This window comes from Podarcis pityusensis (assembly GCF_964106645.2).
Source record: "Podarcis pityusensis genome assembly, chromosome: 6".
NCBI classification, from domain to species: domain Eukaryota; kingdom Metazoa; phylum Chordata; class Lepidosauria; order Squamata; family Lacertidae; genus Podarcis; species Podarcis pityusensis.
The window spans coordinates 51,759,245-51,771,617 of NC_138030.1; the positions used below are offsets into that span (position 1 = coordinate 51,759,245).

The 12,373-nt window shown below is 47.3% G+C and overlaps 1 protein-coding gene across 1 annotated transcript; it reads right to left on the reverse strand.

Moving 5' to 3' along the window:
- Window positions 1-12,232, reverse strand: UROD (uroporphyrinogen decarboxylase). Its single transcript, XM_081009530.1, has 10 exons — window positions 12,102-12,232; window positions 10,744-10,856; window positions 10,094-10,173; window positions 6,519-6,581; window positions 6,232-6,429; window positions 5,167-5,328; window positions 3,885-4,022; window positions 1,759-1,859; window positions 631-697; window positions 1-326 (listed from the first exon to the last, which is right to left on the reverse strand). The coding sequence occupies exons 1-10, from the start codon at window positions 12,122-12,124 to the stop codon at window positions 162-164; spliced, it is 1,110 nt and encodes a 369-aa protein (XP_080865656.1). The 5' UTR covers window positions 12,125-12,232; the 3' UTR covers window positions 1-161.
- Between the last annotated feature and the right edge of the window lie 141 nt (window positions 12,233-12,373).

Here is a 12,373-nt window from a genome sequence, read left to right on the forward strand (position 1 = left end):
TTAAAATGTGAAAAGCATTTTAATAGTGCGCTATTACAAACCCACATCCTTGTTCTTTCTCTCAGTCCTAGTGACTGGCTCTCCAGCACTTGCAAACATGATCCTCTCTTGCTGCAGTCTCTTCGATGCTTTGTCCATTTTCCATGTGGCTCCCCAAGTCTTCAGGAACATTTCTTGAGATGGCGAGAGTGCCTATGTACAGCATCCACAAAGGCCCCCACGTGCTCCGGGCTCATGTCAGGATACAGGCCATGACCCAGGTTGGCAATGTAGTGCTTGGAGCCAAAGCCTTCCACCATCTTCTTCACCAGCTCCCCAATCTTCTCCTGACAAAAGCGAAGAAGAATCAGCAGGGCAAGACAGTTGAAGCAACCAACCTAGGCTAACTTATAGTGTATTGGAAGAGGGGGGGAGAGAGCGTATTTGACAGACTCAGTGCAGACAGTCCTTACAACCATTGTTTGCTAACTAGGAGCATCCTGTGGCTTTGTGTGTTGGGTCCAACCTCGCCCATTACTGAAATGTGTCCATCCCCCCCACCAACAGCTTTCCACTGAAGTAACGTGACCTTAGCCCTAAGAAAGGTTCCCTGACATTTGTCTAGGGGGCTTGTGATACCTGCCTCTTTACCTTTGGTGCATAGAGGGCACATGGATCCAAATTCCCTTGTAAGGTAATGTTTTTCCCGATCCTCTGACTGCAACAGAAAAAAAAAAAACATCAGTACCTGCTCTGGAGGTTGGGGAGGGATACTTGTAGGCACCAGAGCAAGATGTAGCTCCTCATCATCACAAGAATTTGAGATACTTACGAAATCAGATGGTTATAAAACAGGAAGAGCAATGGTTGGAAGCCGTAAGAGCTAATGATGGTTGCCTACATCTACTTGACACCTGTGTCCCAGGTGCCTCTTGGGTCTAATTCTGATGTATCTGACTAGCCCTACTTAGAAGGTTGTACCTAATTAAACTTATCCAGGTTGTACTTACGTTGCAAAGTCATAAAATATTGGAGTTGGAAGCCTCTAGCGAAGAAGAGCTCACTGCCCAGCTCTTCCCATTAGGACATTTCTAACAAGATTTAGCCAAAATTCTGCTTCCTTGTGGTTTCCACCCATTCCTTCTAGCTCTGCTTCCTGAAACAGTAGAATGAAATTTACTTTGTTCCACTGACACGTGATAGAACCATAGAATTGTAGAGTTGGAAAGGGACCCTGAGAGTCTTCTAGTCTTCAGATATTGGAAGACAGCTATCATGTCAGGTCACAAAACAATACCATTTCCTTGCTTCTGAAAAGCTGGAGAGAAGAGAACTAATTTTCTAAGGTAGAACAATGGGACATTTTGCCCCGTTTGCTCACAGTCTTACTTTCTACCCATCATCCTGGGAAACTGGCCTCTAGTCTTAGAAGACGTTTCAAAGATCATCTTGGCTGGGGGGCTCACTCAGCTCTAGCCGTATGAAACAATCAGCTCTCTGTTTCCCAACTGCTGCATGTGAGCAGGGTTTGGCTCTTCATAGCAGCAATCCAATGGAGGAGCTCCCTGCACCTATAAACTGCTGGCTCCTTAGTACTTTACATAACCCTCTTATTTACTGTTCCCCAGTCCATTCCGCTTAGCCAGTAGTTGTTGTATCCACAATACCGTATGAAGCAAAATTTATGGGAAACGAAAGGATTCTGATATTGGCAAAAGCACTTTAGAAATCCTACCAACCCTCCTAACAGTCCCTACGGAAGGCCAGTCAATTTCTCACCGAGCAGCCTGGGGGGAGATGGTCCAGTCCAGGCCAATCACCTCGTAGCCACATTGTGCTAAATCCTCTAGGGCATAATGCGCATCCTTGGCAAAGATGATCTGAGAGAGGAGACAAAACAACAGGACAATGTGGTGGGCAGGGCTGCGTGCTTGGCACCAAAGCAAGACTGGGGAACCTGTGGCCCTCCAGATGCAGTTTGGCCACCTTTGCCATCATCCCTGGCTGGTACTAGTGCTCCTGTGAGTTAGGAGTCCAGCAGAATCTGGAGGGCAACATGTCTCCTCCATTGTAAGACGTTCACATCCACAAACAAGCAGAGCTTCTCTTGGTGCACGATGGGAAAGGGGGAAGAGGACAACGGAGAAGTTGCTATACGCAAGCAGATCTTTGCAGGCAGGTCCTTGACCGCTCTGGCTTGCCCAGTTGGCATTGCTTCATTACTTGGCTGCCTTCTAGTGGTGAAACAGGACTACTACAACTTTGTACTTGGCTTTTACTTTAAAAGGGGGGTTTCTGCTTAACACAGACACATCAGCCCCAAGCTAAAAGGAAAGACAGAAAACAGGGAATGGGGACAGGCAGCAGACAGACCAAGAGATACCTCCAGCCTGGAATATCTTCCATCACCGCCCCTCCTGCCATCCCAGAACTGGCTTGGAATGCAGGTGATTTCAAGGGAGGTTGTGTGGGGCAGATTCCCTCCAAGCAGTCAACAGCTTGGTATATAATCTAGGAGCACAGGAAGTTCCTTCTGCAGGATTCCTTCACTTCTGGTCAATACTGCTGTTCCTGCTATCTCACAGGAACTTGAGAAGTTGCCTCATGAGCCAGGTCAGACCTAGTTTGCACCATATTCCCTGACTGGCAACACCTCTCCAGGGTCTCAGATTTATTTCCTTCCTTCCTTCCTATTATTATTATTGTTATTATACCATGCCCATCTGGCTGAGTTGCCCCAACCACTCTGGGTGACTTCCAACATAAAAACATAATAAAACCTTAAACCTTAAAAAGCTTCCCTATACAGTACAGCAGAGCTTTCCAGACATTTCATGTTGGTGACACGCTTTTTGGACATGAATCATTTCGTGACACAGTAATTCAGCTTTACTAGCAAACTGGAGGTTAAACGAAACCCCTTTCCAGCCCTGGGAGGAGTGTGGGGAGTGTTTGCACGGCAAACCTACACACTGCAGCTGACACACTTAATGTGTCGCAACACAGTTTGGAAAGAAAGTTTGGAAATACAGGGCTGCCTTCAGATGCCTTCTATGTTATATAGCTACTCATCTCCTTGACATCTGATGGGAGGGCATTCCACAGGATGGGCGCAGCTACCAGAAGACCCTTGGTGCTGAATCTCAGTGTCCAGGCTGAACAATGGGGGTAAAGACGCTCCTTCAGGTATACTAGGCAGAGGCTGTTTAGGACTTGGAAACCTGCTACCTTGTCCTTTCAATGGAAGATGCCATAATTTGAACCTGGCACCTCCCACGTGCATATCCTGAGCTTTATCACAGAGCTATACTCCTTCCCAGTGCAGAGGTAGGGATGTCCCAGATTATCAAACTGAGTACTGAGTGTGTTAAGGAGTAACCTCCAGCACATGGGTGTGAGGTACCAAAAGCCAAACTTCTCCAGGATTTAGGAAAGTTCGTAGCCCACCTCATCCAATCAGGATGAGTTGGGGGAAACTTTTTTTTTTAAAGAGAGGGTATAATTTTCCTGCTCCCCAATTCTTACAGTAGGAGCCTGACTTAAGAGAAGGATACCCAGTCCTGCTCTCACCTTATCCTCTGCTCTCTTTCTGACTCTACAAGAATTTCCTTTCAGCCTTGTGGCACCATGGTCCTCTGCCTTTAATTGTGCACAAGGCACACTAGAGAAGATGCCCATACACACACCAGTATTGCCCATCTATATGTCTTCTGGAAGGCAGCTCCCAAAGGCCTTCTGTCCTACCCTCGGTATGGACAGATGGAGCGGCCTTCCATGGCTGCTGCTTCAATATCACCATGTGGTATCTGTTTTTAGGATGAACAGAAAACTCCAACAGTCCTTCCAGCTCCAAGATCTGCTGATCCTATGAATCCCACAAGGAACCCAAGAGATCTGTCTCTTACCATGGGCACCAGAGGCAGGTCGTCTTCCCGTAGCTTGCTCTTCACTCGCTTGGCAATGCAACGGATGGCGGGGAGGGCAAACTCTGCAAACTGCTCTGGCCCCAGGTGTCCTGCGTGGGACTCAAAAAGCTGTAGAGCCTGCCAAGAGAGACAGCACCAAGGAATCAGCATCCCTCTTGGCTGACATCTCTCCCTCTTAAGTGCAACTCTTCTACAAATATCAGAAAGGACTCTTCCTTCCCCATAGCACACAAGTGGGTCTCCTCCACTCACCCACACCCCAAGGAAAGGTTGCCCTTGGCACCAAAAGGTTTGCCCACGCCTGGCACAGAACAATGCATTTCCCCCCCTAATCCACTCTCCTGACACAAGGCAAGCGATTCCAGTAAACAATCTCGAATTCTTCAACTGGAACCAATGCTATAATTAAACTGCCTTAGGCTGTCATCCTAAACCCCCTATTTGGAAGTAAATCACACAGGGACGGAAGAATGCCAGTGGGGCTTAGTTCTGAGTACATATGAATAAGATCAGAGTGTTAATTTACAGACCTTATTCTCATCACCATCATCTAAAAGGTTGTGCTCTAGGAGGTTGTCACAAGCGAAGGAAATCAGCTGGAAGGCTACTACTTCTCATGTTCCAGCCATAAGTTATGTGAATGTGTGAGGGAGGTAGGAATCGCACCAGCTGACCCCACCTCCCATGCATTCCACATAACGCAAGAGGGAGCATCTGGTGCACAGTGCTTGTCCCCATGATGGGGAACCCTGCCATGCTCCCCAATCACATGCATAGCCCAGTGTCACCTTAGTGCTGAATGAATAAAACCAGGGAGGGCTGAAGCCAGCTGGCATGATCTTGGGGAGGAGGAGAAGTTTGCTGTGTTAGGCAGAGTGCCATCAGGCAGCAATTTTGCCAAAGGAGGAAAGCTGTTTTCCTTTTCTTTTATTTGCAACCACGAGGGCTAAAAGCCTATTCCTAAAAACAAAGTGATTGGATTCTGTAATAAAAGGTTACATGATAAGATTATGATTAGCAGCATGGTACTACTGATTTCTTGCTGGCACCCTTTACCTTCCTGAAGTAAGCTTTTCCCCCAGATCTCATTTGTCTTAGGGGTCGTGGCTGTAGAAGACGAAGGGTATCTCAAAAGTGCCTTGGAAAATGAGTGGCAAATTTGTCCAACTTACAGCTATGCCTGAAAGCTTGTGGGCAGGAGCTGCCCAGGAGTCTACAGCTCTTCTCAAGCAGGATGATGCCACTTTCTTCTTCCACTCACCTGAGCGCCTGCAGCCACCTGCCCCACCAGGTAATCCACAATTACATCAGTCAATAACGTGAGTAGACGGTGACTGGCCTCAGGGTGCCGGTAGAGCCAGGCCTTGGCTTTGGCCATTGTGTTGGAGCCGCCACCTTCGATCATATAGGACATCAGTGTCCACTAGGAAGCAGACAACAAGCAGAAAGTGAAAGCAGGCATGAATTCAAAAGCACTTGTTCCAATGCCTCACCATGCCTAAGCCAGCTTCTGTAAGGCAAGTGGTTCTTGCAGAAACTGTGAGGCAGCTCTGTTCTTCTTCTTAATTTATTTACTATTATCATTTATTGAATTTACATACTGGCCTTCACCTGCATATCTCAGGGCGGTTCACAACATATCAGGTTACTTGTTCAGTTCAGAACCAGGCCTCAACCCCTCTGGGTTCCTAAAAACCAGAAGCTGCATTTGTCTTAACTGATGCTATTCACTTCTAAAGATGTCATGCACTGCCTCTCCTGCCCCAAAACTTACACGCCCAAGCTTTGATGCTTCCACTCTTAAGTTGACTTTTGGCCAACTGTAATCAGTCAAATGCATGACAATTTTTAATGTTCACCTAAATGAAATGCAACATACTTATTTTAAGCACTATCTTAAGGAGATACTTGGCACACCCTTTCCAGTGTGTCTTCCCTGCCCAGCAGAAAATGCTGGAAAGGAAGGCATAGAAAAGCCGCCTCTCTCAGCCACCTGCCACCCATCAGTTAGTTCCACAAATATCATCCTATGAAGTCAATGTTTGAGCAGCAGAAAGCTAAGGCAGGGAGTCAGGGACCCAACGGCCTTACTAGGAGAGAGCATGAACTACGCCAGCCTGTAAGTGACACCCCCCATGACACTCTCTCCTCCGCAGAGGTTGTCAAATGCTGCAGCTACAAATCCACGGTACCCAGAATCCACCTGGCCTCATGCAGCGGCACAGGTGGCCAGCACATCCCAACATTTCCCAGCGCCCACCAGCATTTTTAGGGAATGACACACAGTCTCTTTGGGAGATGCCCATTTCCAAAGAACTATACTTACCGGGGCGCCAGAGAAGCCGATCAAGGGCACCTTCCCTTCCAATTTGTGCCGGGTCAACGTGATGGCCTGGAAGACGTAGCCAAGCTCTGCTGCCACATCCACTTTTTGGCGGAGTTTCAGCAGGTCCTCGACTTCCTTCAGTGGCTCAGGGAAGGTGGGTCCCTTGCCAGGCACCATCACCACCTCCATGCCTAGTGCCTAGGAAAGCAGTAGGATGTTAAGGAATTTCTTTCTATAAGCGGTACAGCTGCCCCCCACCACCCCTCCCCACGTCCAGCATCTCTTACCTGCGGCACCACCAAGATGTCCGAAAAGATGATGGCAGCATCAAGAGGAAAGCGCCGTAGAGGCTGAAAGGAAGAAGAAAACACAGACCTTGTAGAGGGTGCTCTGCCCTGTTTTTAAGCTAGAAATGACACGTGTGTAGAAAGAAAACCACCCTCTCATAGGAGAGAAGAAATATTTGAAAATACAAAGGCAGTAAGCCTGAAAACTCAAAATCCAGGAAAAACTGGAGGGGGGAAGAAGGGCAAGATTTCTGCTGAGGCCCAAAAGCTAGTGCACTATAGACGTAGCGTATGAACACCAGAACATACGATGCTGCCTTAGGATGCTGAATCAGAGCACAGGATACTGAATCAGACCACTAGTCCATCTAGCTCAGTGCTATCTATACTAACTGGAAACTCTTCTCCAGGGGTCAGGTAGGAGTCCAGTCCTACCTGGAGATGTTGGGGATTGAACCTGGGACCGTCTGTGTGCAAGGCACGTGATCTAACCATGTGCTACAGCCCCTCCTTCATGAAAGAGAATGCCAGGCAGTGATGTTGCAGACATTCCAATAGGCAGCCCGAACCCTGCAGCCTAGATTTTCAGCAGACAGTGATACAGTCCTGCCTGTGTACTGCACAAGATGATCTTCCCGCAGCCTGGCCTTCTTGGCCCTTTGAGTCCACATCTCCCCTGATTTACCACCACTGTATTATTACCAAAATATTCAAATTCAGACAGTATCACTTCCTGTAAAGGTAAAGTGGGTGTGCTGTATGTGGAGCACAGCATGGGACATGGGGAAAGGCATAAATAGGTTCCCGTGCACTGGAGGGTATGCAGGAACCCATTCCTGTCTTTCCCCGAGTCCATTTTAAGTACAGATATGTAGGAAAACTGCACTGATACACAGACTACATCAATACGCAGGACAATGTTGGTTTGTGGAGCTTCTCTCTACACCCATCCACCCCAAAAAAAGGGCGGACAATGGCTATGCATATAAAACAGAACTTGCTTGCCGCTTGCTTCCCTTCAGGATAGACAGAGCTTAAGGCAGGATACTGGGGCGGGGGGGGGGGGTTGGAGCTCAAAGAATGTGTTCTCAGTCCACAATCCCCACAGTTCTTGGAAACTCTATTACAATGTTTTTAAAAAGAAAGGAGTCTAGTATTCAAAATTGCAAAAATAAAGGAGCTGTGATTTAAAAAAAAAAAATGGCAGGAAAAGACTACAAAGATAATAAGAACCAAAACGATAATCTGTTCAAGTTGACTCAAAAGCTAAAACAGCCCAAAACAGAATGAGATTAGAATGTGTAGAAAAAGAGAAAGTGTGTGTGTGTGTGTGTGTGTGTGTGAGAGAGAGAGAGAGAGAGACCAAGAGAGTTATGAACATTAAAAAAAATACAGTAATGTTTACACGTGTGCTGTCAGAGGGACAATGAACACTGAAAAACATATTGACAGGTTGTATAACGAAGTGAGGCAAAACAGAAGGAAGCACTGTATAAATGCAGTCTTTTTATTTATTTATTTTTTTAAAAAAGAGGTGGAAGAATTCCTCAAGCAGTCAGCTGCGCATAGAATTTTGGGGTTTCTTTTACAACTGAACAAAAAGGAACAAACGTTAAGCTGTTAATAACATTTTTGAAGAGAAAGACGGTGCTGTGCAGAGGGGAGAGCGTTAATGAATGTTACTAAAATAGACTTAATAGAAATATTTGTAATGATGTTGCGAAAAAGAACATGGGGAGGGGGGAAAATCAGAGACCCATGCAAGTGCAAGGCATGAAAGTGCCAAAAGCAGAAAAAAGGGAGGAGGTCCGAGAAGTAGACACATTATAAAAGAACAAAGGGAAAGCACGCTGCACAGATGTATGTTATTTGAGAAGGAAACGGGTCTTAGAAAACAATCGTGCATCATCTGTCTTTCAGGACATTGCCAGAGCGTACGACGTGCCTTTGTGCATTTGAAAGCACACCGAGTCCAATCAAATGCTTCCATTTTGAATTAGGCAATCTGATGCACATGTATCAATGGTCCACTCACAGGCATTCAAAACAGTGTGTATGGGGGGGGGGGCTTGCATGTTAGCCCCCACTCCAACCTCCCCATCCCCATGTGGAAGCTTCAGATCTTTGGAAGCTGAGCATGAAGATCTGAAGGCAGTTTCTAAGGGCATTCGACTAGCCACAATGGGCTACATTCTGCCTCCATGGTCGAAAGCAGCAGTGCTTCTGAATACCAGTTACAGGGAGCTGCAGGAGGGAAGAAGCCTTAGAAGCCTCCCTGCAGTCAGGACCTCTGCCTTATCAGGGTTCCAGTCATGGATGTTTTAAGCAAGTTCAAATGAATGTCTTCAGAATAGAGACAACATGTAGTGACACTACAAGTTGTTGCATGAGTAAAATGAGCACTTTCCCTCCCCTACTCCCCTCAAAACCTGCTCTGGAAAACTGGGGAAACAGTCCAGATCAGGTTTAGAGGGCATGTGGACGGGAGCCAGAGGGAAGTCCCATTGTGCAAGGAGACCTTGTTCCACTTGTGAACAGCCTACTTCTCACTATGTTGAATTCCACCCATGGACACTATTGTTTTTATATTCAAGGAACAGTGTAGAACAACATACCAAATTATTTCCTGAAGAATGCTTAGATACACCTAATGAAGAAGTCTGCAATGCTTCTAAAAACTGGGGTGGTGGTGTTTTTTTAGCCTGAGAGCCACATTCCCTCCAGGGGAATGTTCCAGGAGTCACAAGGCAGAGGCAACAGTGGGCAAAGCAACAAATGTAAGTTTTCCCTTTGCACAATGAGCTAGTTTCTACACACCCCTCTCTCTCCTCCACCCAGGCAAGCAAGAAGCATTATCAGAGCTCATGACACATTCCAGCCAGACAAAAAGAAGGGTGTGAAGCAGAGACAGTCCCAAGGGACAGATAAGGCCACAGTTGGTCCCTGGATCTGAGGTTCTCCACCCCTGACCTAAATATATAAATTGCCCATGCAACTGAATAGCAAATGCAGCAAGGAGGACATTAAAACCCAAATCAATAACTGCTACAGTGGTGCCCCGCAAGACGAATGCCTCGCAAGACGAAAAACTCGCTAGATGAAAGGGTTTTTCGGTTTTTGCGTTGCTTCGCTAGACGAATTTCCCTATGGGCTTGCTTCGCAAGACGAAAATGTCTTGCGAGTTTGTTCGCTTTTTTCTTAAAGCCGCTTGAAGAGGCGCAGTTGCGACGGACCGTGCTTTGCAAGACGAAAAACATCGCAAGACGAAAAGACTCGCGGAACGAATTAATTTCGTCTTGCGAGGCACCACTGTATTTAGTTTTGCTATTTAGATGGAAGAGACAAATGAAATTGGTTAGGGAAAGGAAGGTGAGATGGTGAGTCTGGGGAGCCTCTTGTAAAACTATGCTGGTGACCATCTTGTGGGAGCAAATGTCACAGTTTATATTCTGGGGTATATTCAGCTCCTGCCACAGTCTGAAGAACAGGAATAACCCTCAATTATGAATGGGGCGGGGAGAGAGAACTCTCCCTCCTGGAACCTTGCACACTTGCAGAATAGGTTCACAACACACCTGCAGGGTAAGTTCACAACACTTCTCTGGTGATCGACAGGTAGCAAAGAAATCCTGAGCTGCTCGCGTCTCTCGGAACTCTGCAAAAAAAGAAAAAGAAAAAAAGAAAATGGAGTGGCAGGGAGATGCCTCTCAAAAGGAATGCAACTTAACCTAGAGGAGAGATGCGGGGAACCTAGGAGCTTTCAGATGTTGTTGGACTCCAATTTCCATAATGCCTGACCACTGACCATTATGGGTGGTACTGATGGGAGTCAGATTCCAGCAACATCTGGAGGGCCATAGATTCCCTCCATCTGTGGACTAAAGGAACCCGCCCTCAGAAATGGGTAAAGGCTAATTATGTCAATCACAGAGGGGTTGCAGGGAAAAAAATTCCAGGCACAGGACACTATCTGTCAATGCTTTTCAGAGCTGAAGTTTCTCCCAGATCCATTTTCTGGGCAGATACTAGTAGCTGGATTCTTGCTTTCAGAATCCTCCAAAGGCTCTGGTCTTGAGAGCTTCTTTCCCTCTCCCTCCTACTCATTTTTAGGTAATTGTACTCCTCTCTCAGAACTCAGGGCCAACCAGCAGGCCTTCCCAGTCCCAAGGACATGAAGACAAGATCCAAACATCTTTGCCCCAAACACCTCAGTCACTTCACTTACCTGGGAGGTACCTTCCTGCTTGCCTCATGCACCAAACAGGGATGTATTCTGTCTCTTCTCCATGTGCTGCTCGGAGGAAGGTATCATTCTTCAGTTCAGGGAATTCTGTGAGACTTATCAGGGAACAGAAAACAGCCACTCATTCAAAGGCCTGGGTGAAGAGGTGTGTTTGACCATTTATCAAAAACCATCCAATATAATGTGACTCCCAGATGAAAGAAGATTCTCCACCTCCTCCCCCTTTCAAATATTAAATTGACAACTAGGGAAGGTAGTAAGTGGCACTCACTAACTAAAACTTGGAAAAAATATTTACAGACTATTTCCTCTCTCACTACCATGTTGCGGTATTCTTTGCTGCAAGAGGGGTGAAGTCTGTTTTACTTTATCAAACAAACTATTGCATTACAATCTGAGGGAAGCCGGAGGGGAAAAGACACACAAACACCAGTCCAGTCCATGGAACTATCATGGATTAAATTATCAGTGCCATACAGGAACAGTTATTCCCCTCTTAGCTAGTTACAACTACAGGTTCTACATTCTATATTTATATTAGTCCCTTGGGGGACTATTTCTAATTTTATTTAACAGACATGCTGTGGACCACCTGAATGACGTTGACAGACCACAGTTTGGGAACCCTTGCTTTACGCTGTGTCATTTGGATCAGAGCTAGATTTGGGCTTAGCCCTTGCAGTGTGTTCAAAAGCCTGGTTTGCCATGGCCACATGTGCAAGCACAACTGTATGTATATTACAGTACTTCAGAAGTAGAGTCCATCAAGCCCACCGTGGCCTACGTGCTTTCACGCTGGCCACAATGAGAGTAATACCATCATAGAAGCTGAAGTAGAGCAACCCAGGTGAAAGAAAGACTCTCACTGCAGCAAGCAATGTCTGCTTACAGCACGCAGAATCATCTCAAATACGGGCCGGAAGGGGGAAAGAGAAAAAGGAGTCGCTCCTTTTTTCTCATACTCTGTAGCACTGCGTCTTAATGTCTAATGGATAAAAGCAGCGCAAAGCAAGGTGGAAACGCAAAGCAAAGCAAGGTGGAAACCCAAACTTTGCCTACTGGTGCTCAGCGCACCGACATTCGGCACAAAGCAGACAACTCGGCACCATGTCAACCCTGCCTGCACCGGCAACACGAGCTCAACCCCAAGTACTGCACGGGTGGACCTGCATGTCAGAAAGGGCGTCAGGGGCTGAGGTGGTGCTTCCCTGCAGCAGCGGAAGACCCAGCAGCCCGGCCAAGGGAACAAGCAGCAAATGTCCCTCATCCCCTGCGCGGAACCCTTGTCCCACCCCACGAACCCACGACCGCACAATGCCTGCTCTCTCGCTTCCACTCACACGACCGGCCCGTTCTTCTCCATCGCGCCCGCGCTGCTGCGGCCGCCCTACTCCCGAGTCCTGGCGGCGAGAACAACACGCCTCTTCCTCCCCACTTCCGGGTTCATTCCCCAGCTCCCCCGATTGGTGCTTCTGGGATCCACCCACGGCTCCAGCTGGGCGTGGCCGGGGCAGGACCGGCATTACCGTAATGTGCGCTGTAGCACGTCTCCCGGAAAAGTTAGGAAGGGAGGCGCACAACACACGCGCCGTCGCTTGTCTGGGGCGGTGGA